General features: G+C 39.1%; 1 protein-coding gene across 1 annotated transcript in view; it reads left to right on the top strand.

The window, feature by feature from the left end:
* LOC115788647 (protein MTSS 1-like) overlaps positions 1-14,520 on the top strand; it is an 86,572-nt gene that overhangs the window by 1,590 nt on the left and 70,462 nt on the right. Inside the window, exons 2-3 of the mRNA XM_030741772.1 lie at positions 10,633-10,694; positions 12,913-12,986. Coding sequence (XP_030597632.1) covers positions 10,633-10,694; positions 12,913-12,986 — 136 coding nt within the window. The remainder of the gene's footprint in view (positions 1-10,632; positions 10,695-12,912; positions 12,987-14,520) is intronic.

Raw genomic sequence — 14,520 nt, 5'->3', positions numbered from 1 at the left:
AGATAGACCTGAGGACGTTAAACATTCATATTCTGATAAGCACACACTCAACACGAGTACACGATACAGCTGAGACCAGATATGAACAAAATTAGCTTTATTAACAAAGCCAGTTAAGAGTCCAGCTAATCTCTTCACAATCTACTTTCCTTCTGCAGTTTGATACTTGGGTAGATGCTGAATGTGGATCTTGAATGAAGGTCTGCTGACAAGTCAAACTCTGTATTATTTTGTAAAAGGCAATCTGTCTTTGTGTAAAGTTGTAGTAGCAGAACAATCAGTGGATAAAACCAGAAAAGCCATAGATTGCAGTTTTTCTGCATTTAAAAAAGTTTCATTAAGAAGTGAAGGGGTTATCGTAATGTTTGACAGCTCTGCAAATTGTTGGTACCTTAGGAGACCTCTTGCTGTAGTTTAGAAAGATAACACTTAGGATGGTGCTTCACAGTTTAAGGCCTCCTTTGTTGTATTTTTTCAACTTCATAAAGTGCCAAATGTTTTCACTGTGAGGCAGGTCTGGACTGCAGGCATCGTCCAGATGCTGCTGACTAACAGTGTTGTCAGCAGCACTGACAACACTGTTTATTTCACATCATCTTGGTGAAATAAACAAGATGCTCCTTGTTGTTGCTCCAAAACCTGTGCTTATTATTCAGCATTAATGGGGCCTTCACAAGTTACCTATGCCATGTGTCCTAATGCCACCTGGGAGCTTGAAGATCATTCTCTGAAGCTTTTGATGATATTATGTACCACAGATGATAGAATTCTTTTCAGTGTAAAAAATAGGTAGACTCAGCTTCTTTGGGACACACCTTTATGTAACAAATGTATCTAATTAGTTGTGCAATATTAAACCAGATGTTTCTTTTTTTCTTTATCTAATATTAAATTCAAAATGAGTATAGATGTTTCAAAAAACAATAACAGTCCTCACTTTTTATATTTGTGATCTTTTCAATTAAATATATGCTTTAAATGATTTTCATTCTGCATTCTGTTTTTATTAATATTTTTCACAATGTGCCCGGTTTTCTGGTACACCAGTTTTGCATTACGTTTCTGTGAGGTGAAGCCCTGCCCCCTATGTAAATTAGTCTGTGGTTCACAAAGCTCTATATTGCTGGCTTTATACTACGCAATGCTTTTGTTTAAGATCTCAGATCAGGTGATTAGAGTTAGAGAAAAATGACAGACTACACGCTGGTCCCTGGACAAGTCATAACTTGCACATCTTTCACAACCAGTGTGATCTCATCAGAAAGTGATGCCAAAGAAGTACCATAAACTAAAGGATACATACAGTGCTGTCCAAAGCCTGTCTTTGTCATGTTGTGCATGGCAAAGCACTTCCATAGGTTACTAGTATGAATATACTTGAATGTATTCTTAGGTCATAGTGAAGAGTCCAAGGTGCAGCACTAATTGTTGTCCCCAACTGTCCCATCAGCTGTTTTCAGTCCTGACTCCTCACATCTTTGGCCTCAGGCTGTTTTCTCACTGATATCATCAGGACTGACATGAGGCAAAGGAGTAATGATTTCTTTTTTTAATCACTTATGATGATTTTTTGATTGGGTACCTTTATGCTGTCTGTGGTGTGTGTTCCAGCAAATGGACTGACATCATGAGTACTTATAAATACATTTTTATTCTTATTTTTATCTGTAATTGCTGACTGAATTATCTTAATTATCGACAGTGCAGCTTATTTTAGGGCAGCCTGATGTTTAATTCAGACATGTGAGTTACAGATTATGTTAGCATAGATGTGTGTGGGTGGAAATGGCTTTCACTGTGTCAGTGTGGGGGGACTCCAGTCTCCTGTTTCTGATTTTACATGCATATGCTTTGTCTGCATGTTTGTATCTGCAGTGTGCAGAGTCAGACCAATACTGTATGACTTCCTCTCTCATAATCTCATTGTGTTAACATGTTAAATTATACCTTTTGTATCACTTATTAGCTGTTTTTGCCCTTTTCCACTGAAGGAACATAACAACCCAACATCTGGTCCTCAAGTATCTAGGAAGCTGTGAGGCTTTTGTCATAAATTCTTTGTTGTTTAGGAATATTTTTGATACACACTACAAAGAAGGACTTTTTTTTTTTAAATTGCAGTGACAAAGTGGAAAATTTAGGGGACTGCTGGGACCAGCAGAAGTTACTGGCCCCAAACTGCTTCATAGTTCTTTCATTTAACTTTATGTTGAAAACAGTTAATCTTGTTTTACCTTTTCAGTTGTTCTTGGCACGGTTTGGCTGTTATGTTTATGTGGTTCTGTATTGCCACATTTCCATCTCTATGAACAAGTTTTTTTTTCCATCCTGAGATTCTTCATAACTGCATGTTGGGTACCCTTCATTCATTTTATCATGGTTCATTTGATAAGGCAGCCATAAGGAGTTAAGAGGTAGTGACTCTGGTAGTGGACTCCATGTAGCATGCCTGCAAATTTTAATAAAATATCCACATTTGGCACCAGTGTATATAATAACTGTATCATATTGCTGTCATATTTCTCTCACTCATAGTAATCAAAAAACAGATTTGGACCCTGGAGCATGCAGTCATTTTGCTATTTTTAAAAAAGTTCTTGTTTTCTGGGAATACACATTTATAGCATCCCTGTGGTCACAACAAGTACTTTGGTATTCAGTCCTTGTAGCCTCCCAGCCTGGGTCTTTTACTCAGTCCAAAGCCTCGTGCAACTGCGGTCATAAGATTGACCTCCTACCCTCATTTCGATTAACCTGAGAGCACAAAATGAGTAGTGTGACCTCTTTCACTTAATTCATTTCCTCACTTCAAAATATACATTTCTTCTCTGCAGGTTTGATATGCTGTGCTCAGCATGTTGTGTACATCCCAAAAGGGCTCCCTTATCCTGCTGTATGTATGTGAGTGTTTGGCAGTATGCAGTTAATCATCTCCACATCCTTGTGTTGGTTAAATTGAAGCAGACACATTACTGTTGATCCGTTTAAGTGGAACCGATCTGCATGTTTGTCCCTGGAGGAGAAACTAGCTCATCCTCTTATACTGTGAGCTGATTTGCACTGAGCTTCATCTGCCTTTAAACATTGTGTTTTCCACTTATAAAGAGACAATAAACTAAGGGTTTACTGTTGTTGCCGTAGCTTTGGATCAATTCTTTGTGTAGCATCTTTATAGTATTTAAAGCTGGATCAAGCCATATTTGTACATAAGTGGTCACAAGAAAGCTGTGTGTTAGCATCTAGCAGACCCATACAATGTCCCTAACTTTTGTTGGTATGCTTTGGTGTAGTACACTATTAACACTACATATGTGTTTGTGTGTAAATTTTAGCAGGGAAGTGTTGTAAATCAGGCATGGCAGAATATGCACTCAGACTGTGATTTTGATCCTAGCTGCCGCATTTTTTGAACACCTAGTTGTGGCCACTCAATGGTCTGTTTTTGCCTCAAGTGGTGAAACAAGTGTATTGGGTCCATCTTTTAGCCTTTCTCTTGCATATTTTGCAAAGTACTGTGTTTTGTTGGACATTGTTGAAGTAGCTCCCCTTTTCAGTTCAGTTAAATTTTATTTAGCACCAAATCACAACAAACAGTCACCTCAAGGCACTTTATATTGTAAAGTAAAGATACTTAGTTAAAGATAATTACAGAGAAAGCCCAGCGATCCAAACAACCCCGTATGAGCAGCACTTGGTGACCGTGGGAAGGTAAAACTCCCTTTTAACAAGAAGAACCCTCTGGCAAAACCAGGCTCAGGGAGGGACAGTCATCTGATGATGAGGTGTGGGAGACAGGACAAAAGACATATTGTGTAAGCGAACCAGAGATTAATAATAATTAATGATTAAATGCAGAGTGGGGTACAAACAGAGAGAGTGAAAAGAGATGAGTGAAGAAGAAAGATTCAGGGCATCATGGGAACCCCCCAGCAGCCTAGGCCTATTGCAGCATAACTAGGGGCTGGATCAAGTGACCCTAAACCCTCCCTAAATATAAGCTTTATCTAAAAGGAAAGGTTTAAGCCTAATCTTAAAAATAGAGAGGGTGTCTGTCTCCCGAATCCAAACTGGGAGCTGGTTCCACAGAAGAGGGGCCTGAAAGCTGAAGGCTCTGCCTCCCATTCTACTCCTAAGTATCCTAGGAACCACAAGTAAGCCAGCAGTCTGAGAGTGAAGTGCTCTACTGGGGTGATATGGTACTATGAGGTCTTTGAGATAAGATGGGGCCTGATTATCCAAGACCTTGTATGTGAGGAGAGGAATTTTAAAGTAAATTCTGGATTTAACAGGGAGCCAATGAAGTCAATATGGGAGAAATATACTCTGTCTTTCTAGTCCCTGTCAGTACTCTAGCTACAGCATTTTGGATAACTAATAGATGTGCGTCATCTGGCATCTGGTATCATCTGCATAACAATGAAAATGTATGCAATGCTTTCTAATAATACTGCCTAAGGGAAGCATGTATAGTGTAAATAAAATTGGTCCTAGCACAGAACTCCATAATTAACCTATTAGATAAATATGATTCAAACCACTGCAGTGCAGTACCTTTAATACCTATGGAGTGCTCTAATCTCTGTAAGAAAATAGAAAAGATGCACTGAGGTCTAGCAGGACATGCACAGAGATGAGTCCACTGTCTCTGGAGGCTAAAAATGATCTTCTTATGGCCTGTAAGAAGATAATTTTTAGCCTTCACTAATGCCGTTTCTCTCCTGTGATGTATTCTGAAACTCTTCAACTAAACCATTCCTCTGGACATGATCAGTTAGCATTTTTAAAACTACTGTTTTAAGAATTTTTGAGAGAAAAGGAAGGTTGAAGATTGGAATATAATTAGCTAAGACAGCTGGGTCAAGTGATGACTTTTTAAGTAAACTACTGCCACCTTGAAGGCCTATGGTATGTAGCCAATTAAAGATTGAAGTAATTAATGGTAGGACTTCTTTTTTTTTTTTTTTAGGTACTAAATTTCCATCAGAGGCTGACACACAGCTCTTGCTGTCAGACATGGCTGGGCTTATCGCATATAAAATGTGATATATGATATGCCATTTATGTCATATGAGTTTTATCATGGATGATAGGATATGGCACAACCCTAATAAACACCAAAAACAAAAGACATGCAGTGTCAATGCCAGACAAAAACTTACCCGTGAAAGGTTACTAGCTAGCAGTAGAATTTCCATCAGTGATGGCATCATAACTCCTGCTGGCTGAAAATGGCCTGGTGGTCCTTTTCCCACATTTTGCTACATCCAAGATGGCAACCATTGTATGCATCATCCAGGAACTCCTAATTTTACAGCACATAGTTGTACTTATTAGTGTGAATGTTATGCACTGAAAGTGTTTAAGGCAGTGGTTCTCAAATCCAGGCCTCATGGCCCAGTGTCCTGCAGGTTTTTGATGTGTCCCTGATCTGAATCACCTGAATCAAATGGCTCAATTACCTTCTCAGTATGCAGTCAAGTTCTCCAGAGTCCTGCTAATGACTTCTATATTTGACTCAGGTGTGTTGAAGCAGAGACACATCTAAAACCTGCAGGACACTGGGATACGAGGCCTGGATTTGAGAACCACTGGTATAAGGAAATATGCGATTTTAAAATGCAACATATACTGTTAGAGAGTTGTCTTTGTCTAATTAATACGTTACATTATTTGCTCTGTATACACTCGCTGAGCCTGTCTGTGGCTGTTTGCTGGAAATGATGGGTTATAGTTTAATATTTACTTTAATATGTATAGACTCAGCCATGCAATCTGAATAAAAAGTAAAAGAAGTCAGAAGGTACTCAGAGCTTCAGAGTAATGCGATCATTTTCCACTTTTTAATGCCAAACATTTTGTTTACACCAGATGTCAGGTGAATATCATTGTTTTTCTAAATGAAACTAATTATTTCATGTTCACATAGAGCAAAGCAATGCTGATAAAAATTAATATAGTAATATCTAGTTTTGTCTGGAGAAACTTAAATACAAAAAATACATATGTACAATACACAGCGATATAGAACATGAGCAAATCCTCACAACCAAATGGTGTTTGCTGTTTTTGCTGATTAAGCTAGTAAACATTTGTTAGGTTAATTGATACGTAGTTGTGAAAGCTAAATTCCTTTCTGCATCTTATGGAGTCAGAATCTTGACAAGTGTCTCTGTGTGAATTCCAAAATTTAATAACTACTCTGGACCAAATATTAAGACTTTTGACAGGTGACATGAATGCCATCAATAATCTTGTGGCAGTATTGTTGCTGGGAATGCCTTGGGTCCAAGCATTCATCTGGATGTTACTTCAACACATACCACTGACCTAAGCATTCCCGCAGAAGAACAAAAAATTCCTAACAGCAATGAGCTCCTCCTTTCAGGATAATGCAAATCCATGCACACCTTAAAAATTCCTCAGTAACAGCTCAAAGGACATAAGACAACTTTGACCAGGCCTCCAGGAGTTTCCTCCAGCATTAGTTTTTAAATGGATGTGAGTCAACCAGGGATATTTTCCAAAGAGATGTCAGACATTTGTGAGTGTGAGGCCATTAGTGATCACTTTACTAGTTTGCTTTCCCCTTTCATATTTGATTTACCTGCTGGCTTACTGGCCAGGCCACTCTTGTGGTGGCCTAATGGCTATTTTTTTGTTTGTTTGTTTTTTTTTATTATCTTTATTTCTAAAAACAGGGCAGCAATCAAACAAGTCCTAGCAAGACAGGACAAGGGCAAAAAATACATAAAGGAACAAGACAAATTGGAATAGACCATTGACTGGGGGGATATTAGAGATATGTGAATGTGTGTGGTACATGTAATGTGCAAAGCACTGCTGTGTGAGTGCTTTGACATATGTGCTGATGACATAAGCTTAAACTGTGTATTTGAACCACATTTTGCTACTAAATTCAATTCAATTTTATTTATTTAGCACCAAATCACAACAGTCGCCTCAAGGCACTTTATATTGTAAGTTAAAGACCCTACAATAATAAACAACAAGGCTTTGCTCTGTGTGTGTGTGTGTGTGTGTGTGTGTGTGTGTGTGTGTGTGTGTGTGTGTGTGTGTGTGTGTCCATGGCCACGAGCACATTAGCTCAATGCTAATTACAGTTTATCTTGATCTGAAATCTTAATCACCTCAGAGCTAAAATAAGCCCAGTCTCTTTCTGATTTTAAGCTGCTGGTGAAAGTGGTCTATGAGTATCAGGACTGTCATGGAAACATCACGAACAAAGCTGCAGCATTGACTTTATTTCTCTGGTCAAATGGGTCATTTTGTTTGGTTGTAGTGTTGCTAGCATTGACTCACAGGCAGTTTTTCTGCTCTTTGGTCTGATGTTTTTATTATCTGAAAACAGGTTTGTTTTGGGAGTTTAGAGAGGGAGAGAAAACCAAGATTGTTACAAGTTGTCTGTTAAACACAGCAATGAAGTAAATAAATATTGCAGTTGATACACCTGATTTACTTATACAGACCTAGAACTTTGTGATGACACAAAACAGTATGCTTTGTGTCATATTATTAGGGTGGCTGTGAAGGTAGAGCAGACCATCTACCAATCAGAACCCTAATGTGTTCATCAGAGTGTGATTGTGTCTGTGAATGAGACATTCTGTAAAAAGTATTTTGAGGGCTCATGTAGAGTGCTATATAAGAACCAATCCATTTACCATTTCTCATCCTTTTTCCATATTAAACTGAGTATAGTAAATTAATAAAAAACACCAACAGACCTATCGATCATGTTACCTAACTTTCAGCATGTGACAGATGAACCAACCTTTCATTTTCCCTTTATCTACCTGATTTTTCCACCTATACAGTGTCCTAGTGGCCATAGTGTCCCCAGTTTAAATCCTGGGCAATCTTTGCCATGAAAGGTAGCAGTCCTTTCATGGCAAAAGGAACAACTGAACAAACAGAACACACAGAATGAACACACATAGCAAAATGCTTCAAGCAAGGATTTTATGGTTTGAAGCTTTTGCAGTTGTTCTAAGAGCCAAACAAAAACAGAGTGGTGGATTCCTGAAGGATCAGCATGCTGCTGCCACGGCCACCTTTGGTTGTTGCCACGGTGACAATTTGTTCGCAGTGACTGATGGATGCAGAGACTGTGCCCTTGTATGTGTTTTTGTTTGTTTATTTGTTTGTTTGTTTATGGGGAAAGGGGGGTAATGGGATGTGGGTATATATATGCACAGTGTAACAGAGAGGAAGTGATGAATGAGTCGTAAAGAGCTGGAAGAAGACATGACAAATGGAGAGACTGTGTGTGTGTGTGTGTGTGTGTGTGTGTGTGTGTGTGTGTGTGTGTGTGTGTGTGTGTGTGTGTGTGTGTGTGTGTGTGTGTGTGTGTGTGTGTGAGACAGAGTGAGAGAGAGAGAGAGAGAGAGAGAGAGAGGCAGAAGGGGGAAATGTGCAGGTGTTGAATATGGATGAAAGGAAACAAAGAAAACAAACGTGTGACAGAAGCACCGTGCGCATGTGTGTGTGTGTGTGTGTGTGTGTGTGTGTGTGTGTGTGTGAGAGTGAGGATGCATGCACATGTGATCCTCCCCTCCTCTCACACATCCTTCTCTGTGCCCCTCTGCAGCCACTGGCACATCAGCAGCAGGGTTACCATGACAACAGAATCCAGGCATTGACGCTCAGCATCGCTGTTACACCCAACACACCAGCACACACACCAACTCAGCAGCACTGTGAGAGGAGCAGTAGAAAGGGTGTGTGTGTGGGGGGGCAAAGAGGTGGAGGCGTGATAGCATTCTGTTTAAATGTGCCTTTATGCTGTGCATTTGTTTAGTGATGTTTATGGGATGCTTCCTCCTGACAACACTTTCAGCAACGAGATTCCGTCAGTTCAGTGTGACTGCACCAAATGTGCCAGATCTATAACATGAACTTTAAAAGTGAGAATGCATTTTCATTAATTTTATAAACAGAAAAGAGTAGAAGAGTATTAAACAAAATGTAATCTACAAATATTATATTTTACATTTCTTGGTGGAAAGTTACAAGTTGTTTTGTAGCTTTGCTATATTTTGGACTAATTTTGAGTATACTTCAGTGAGTTCATCTTTGGAGATTATTAGGTTCATCGCTGCAATTAAAAATTGTTAAAAAACCAACGATGTTTTTATATTTTTTCATGTTGTACGCAGAAAGGGGCAACCCAAGGCTTGAATGAAGGACAAAGGCTATGTGGGCAAAGGTGTCTGCATACTTTTGTTTGTATAGTTTAATAAATTTGTAATACTAATTATGTACTTTTATTTTATTTTTTTTAGAAAACAACACAATATACAAAATTCAGGTTTTTAGTCAGCCTGTCAGAAACCTATTGACTTTTGGTCTTATTTTAAACTGTGCTCATTAAGTCATCTTGTCTTCTCCTTAAACATTTCAATACACTTATCAAAATCTGCAGAAAAGCTGCCTGGTGACAAGCAGATATCACACACTGTTTTCTTAACAAATACAGCAAAATGATGATCTTGTAAGATTCTGAAATATGGGCTTAAAAACTGGTGAAAGTATTCTGTCTAGACAGCCAAACCCTGTGAGGGAAGATGCCTCAGATCTTTTACTGCATTTTAAAAAAAACATCCTCCACCCATTCTGAAAACATCACTGGACTCCTGCTGACATTAGAAGCATAGCCTCGTATAGTGGCTATCTCAGTTCTTCTCATTCTAGCTTAATCTTATGCTTAAAATAACCACACTCGGGACGGACTGGCAACTGTTTTAACGCGTCGGTTCATCAGCAACAACGACGATGACGGTAAAACCATCGTGTTGCTCCACCGTCCGCTTCTTTATTTATTTTTACCAAAAAACTTTCACAATAAAGTTCAACTTCCTGGAGAAACCTTCAAAAATAAACTGAAACAACACATAAACATTCTCAAACATAAATCAAGAATGTGCATCAAAATTGTTACTTCCATAAATCATGACGTAAATATAAATGGCGCTTACACCTAGTTTGTCTCAGTGTGGTTGGCTGCAGTGGCTCGGTGTTTCCCTCCCTGCAGCCTACTTTCTGAACATACTGCACTGCAGCCACTGGCTTCTTGGTCATGTTAAACCTAGACAGTGGACCTACTGTATTTGCATGCCTTGGGGCGCTTGTTTGGCCTCCTCTAGATGTGTGGGGGTGGGGAGAGAGATATAGATCGGTTGTATTGATCTGTCTCCTTGTTGTCTGTTTGTTAACTGCTGTGTCTGATTCTCAGAATTTATGTATTTGGAGCCTGAAGAGGTGTGTGTGGGTGAACTTTTGGTTGGCTGTTTTGTAGTTGAGTTATGTATATATTTAATAGGTAACCAAACTCGGAACCCTCTTGGTGAACAATGACAAATAAGCATGTGATAGGAATCTCATCATTCCTATTGACACACTGACCTGATACATGGGTTTATATCAGTGCTGACCCTGGACTTAATAAAGGCTGATTGTCTGTAATTGTTTCAATTTTTCAATTAAAGCAACAAAATGTTAAAAAATGAAATCTATGCATTTGTACATTCACTGCTGTAAAGCTGATTGTTGCTGTAAACAAAAATGTTGATTGTCTCTCTGATATTTTCTTTATTTTTTTTCCTTCTTCTTCAGGGCAGTTACCCTGTCTGGGATGACTTCATCAGCAAGGCTAGCAAACTACAGTCACAGCTGAGGTAAAGTGCAGATTAACATAATATTGTTATGCCTGGCTTGAACAGCCACAGAGCAAGGAGGGACACAACACAGAGTTAGATGCAGAAAAACAGTTTATTCACAAAAGACAAAATAAGGGGTTTTAAAAAAGTCATGTTTGAGGGGAAAAGAAGGGTGGGAGGGTGAGCATAACAAGCAGCCACTTACATAGACCCAGCCCAGATCTTCACAGACGCCCTGAGTCCATCATTAGAGACACAGCTCACACATAAGCTGAGCAATAACAGGAGACAGAGTGTATTTTAAAACTTATTGCAGATGTGTGTAGTGTTGTGACACTGTATCTCACATATGTATTTCAGTTTGAAGTAAGCTATAAAGTTGGGTCTGATGTGTGAATGTGTGAAGTATTTGTCTTCAGTTTTTTAAGTGTATTGAGAGTTATGAGCGTAAAGGCAAACTGTCAACTTGCACTGCTTGAGTGTCTCCTTCTGTATTGCATGGCTTTTTGTTTTCTGAATGCAGGTTGTTGTCCTGAATATAGATAGTCTTGCTTTTGTTTCATTAATGTTTGTGCTTATATGAACACAGTTATCTTCTGATTGAAGATCTGCATGTGATTTAATTTTCCAGCTGTATGTGGAAACATCTGAATGGAATAGAGTGCAGAGTAGTGATGAATGTATTAGGCATTTATCTTTTTAAGTAGCTATCTTAGCTCTTTGGAAGTGTTTGAAGAGCTTCTTGAAAATCTATCGTATTCAGTGCAGAAGTTGCCATTATTGTGATGCTCTTAATTTTTTCAGCATTTGCATTAAAACCTTTTTTTTTTAATAATCAGTCCTTAGTCCCATATATTTGCTCAAGGTAGAAGGTGTGCACTAGAAGAAGGCTACTGATTGGTTTATGAAAGGTTTATTCCTTTCCTCTGAAACAGAAATGTATACACTTGAACGAGCGTCCATGCAGATTTTACTATTGTCTTCAAAAGAATTACATTCTTTTTAACCTTAAGAATTTTGACTTCTGATGAAGTGAAATGTGTCCACAGGTAGCACTCAGATACCTACATGCTGAGAGTGTGCATGACCTGAGCTAATGAAAATCCAATCAGTGTGCTTCATTAGGTGTCTAAATGTCAAGCTCATCTCTCCTGTTCTGTCACCTCATCCCTGAGTCCTTGGCTCTCTTGCCACATGCACGCACGCACAAAGCTGAAGGTTGCCAGCACTTATAGAAAAACACACATACTGCAAAGACATGCACTTGAACCTTGGTAATACCTCCACATGTACACATTTACTCACTCAAACTTTCCAGCCATTAACCAACCAGCAATGACGAAATTCACATACACACTATGTATATACACACACACACACATACACATGAATAACTCAATTAACCTTCTGTGGCAGGCAGAGATTAATGATGCCACCATAAAGTCATTATCAGTGAGATGGATCAGCAGCAGCCTCCAGAGAATCTGTGCTGGGACGCAGGTCAGCAGAGGTCAAAGCTGATTGCAAACAACTCCATTGTTCCTCCTCTTCTTCACCTGGGGGTGGGGGGGTCCTCGCCCTATTTCTAAAGGAGAGGCCAGCCATCCTTCGGAAGAAGCTCATTTCTGCTGCTTGTATTTGCAATCTCATTCTTTTGTCACTACGCAAAGCTGATGAACATAGGTGAGGGATCACTGCAGACACAGTGAGCTGTCAACCTCCCTCTCCCTTCTCCTGTCACCCGTGAACAAGACCCCGAGATACTTAAACTCCTCTACCTGGGGCAGCAACTTGTCCCTGAGCTAGAGTGGGCACTCCACCCTTTTCTGAGCTTGAGGCCACCACCTGATGAAACCAACAGGACCACATCCACCACAGATAGCAGAAATGAAAGTCTGAGGCCACCAAGACAGAAGCCTTCCGTCACTTGGCTACACCTAGAAATTTTGTCCATAAAAATTATGAACAGAATCGATGACAAAGGGCAGCCCTGACAAAGTCCAACACCCACAGGAACCAAATCCAACTTATTGCCAGAAATACAGACCAAGCTCTCACTGCGGTTGTACAGGGACTGATACCCCGAGGGACATAGTCGAATGCCTTCTCCAAGTCTACAATGAATGTGTTCACCAAAATTAGAATTTTTCTCTAATAGAAAAATTAAAAAAACAATATAAAAATGAATTAAAAACTGCTCTTTCTGTGTTTCTACTTCCTGTTTTGTGCCTTGCAGGACGACAGTTGTTGCTGTTGCGGCCTTCCTGGATGCCTTTCAGAAGGTGGCCGATCTGGCAACTAACAGCCGAGGTAAGATGGGGACAAGGAATATTTGTGTGTGCATGCGTGCATGCGTGCGTGCGTGTTATGTGCTTCTTCTGATCTAAACAAATGTTGATAGCAGTGATGAAAGCTTTTGTTTTTGTTTTTTTTATCACTTCCTGTTTTGCTGTTTGCACATTTATATTGGCAGGAAGAAAAATGGTATCTAAATAATTCTGAACAGAGGTTTATTACAGTTTCAAGTGTGTAATGGTGCAGCTGCGGGTTATTATAGTAAAGATAAGTACTTATCGTATTTCTTGGCTTATTACTGATGGGAGGAGCCTTAGCTTTTGTCTATGGATTTGTATATAAATGAAAGGAGTACAGAGGATGCTCTTTTGTATGTATTACGGCGAATTTACTACCCTCTGGACCAACCAACATGACATGTATGTGTTATGTTTCTGGAGTTTTCATCTGCATTCAGAACTATAAGAGCACCTATGTTAATGCAAAGGTGATTACAGCTAAAGGTCCTCAGCACATTTCTGAGATGAGTCCTTTTTGGGTTAGAGTAAATGCTGCAGCCTCATCTACTGTTATTACTGAGGCCCCACACAGAAGTGTTTTATTTTTTATTCTTTATACGAACAAATGTAGGACAAACTCATTTGATGTTTTTGATGTTAATTTTGCTGATGATATAGTGAGTGCTGGTTTGCTCACAGAACATCTGGATTAGTTTGTTACTTACACTGTAAATCCAGATTTTGATTCCACTTAAAAATATTGAGTTCATATTAATTAAAATTGGCTAGAATGTGAACATTACTTGTTAATGCTGAGTAGACTGTACTTTTTGATGGTCTATCGTATTGTAATCATGTGTTTGAGTTCAAACAACTTAATATCATCAAGTTTTGCACCTGCTAAAAATCTAGTTTATACCAGTTTTAACAGACTGACTTAATGCACAGCTGCGTGGTGGCATGATGGTTAGCACTGCTGCCTCACAGGTAGAATGCCTTGTAGAAGGTCTGGGTTCAATTCCGGCTTGGCCTCTCGCTTTTTGGAATAGAAGACATTTGGTGTTTTTGTTTGGTTTTTGTTCACAACGCTGTCTCGTATAGTTTTTTATTGTTCCATGGACAAATGTTATTTGTAAATGTTAATGTAGCAGTGTTCAGCAGGGCCGAGTTTTATCATGTTTGTTTATTTACCAAATTTAAACAGACACAGTTTAACACTGTAAAAAATATTTGCGTTACTGGGCAGCATGGTGGCGTGGTGGTTAGCCCTGCTGCCTCACAGCTAGAATAGTTATCTGATAGACTGGGTTCAATTCCACCTTAGCCTGGGACTCTTGCTGTGTGGACTCATGTATGTTCTCTCTGTGTCTGTATGGGTTTCATTACTTAAAAAGTTTAAGACAATGAGTTACCTTGGTTTTTTAAAGTAGATTCAACTTATCCGGGTTTACAGTGTATCCTTAAATATTTATATCCTTAAATATTTATGTTATATTTACAAGCTCAATAGTCACCACTTAAAGGTACCCGTTGGTGTGTCTTCCTACTTG

This window comes from Archocentrus centrarchus, chromosome 11 (genome assembly GCF_007364275.1).
Source record: "Archocentrus centrarchus isolate MPI-CPG fArcCen1 chromosome 11, fArcCen1, whole genome shotgun sequence".
NCBI lineage: Eukaryota > Metazoa > Chordata > Actinopteri > Cichliformes > Cichlidae > Archocentrus > Archocentrus centrarchus.
This window is presented reverse-complemented; position numbering and strand designations above follow the sequence as displayed.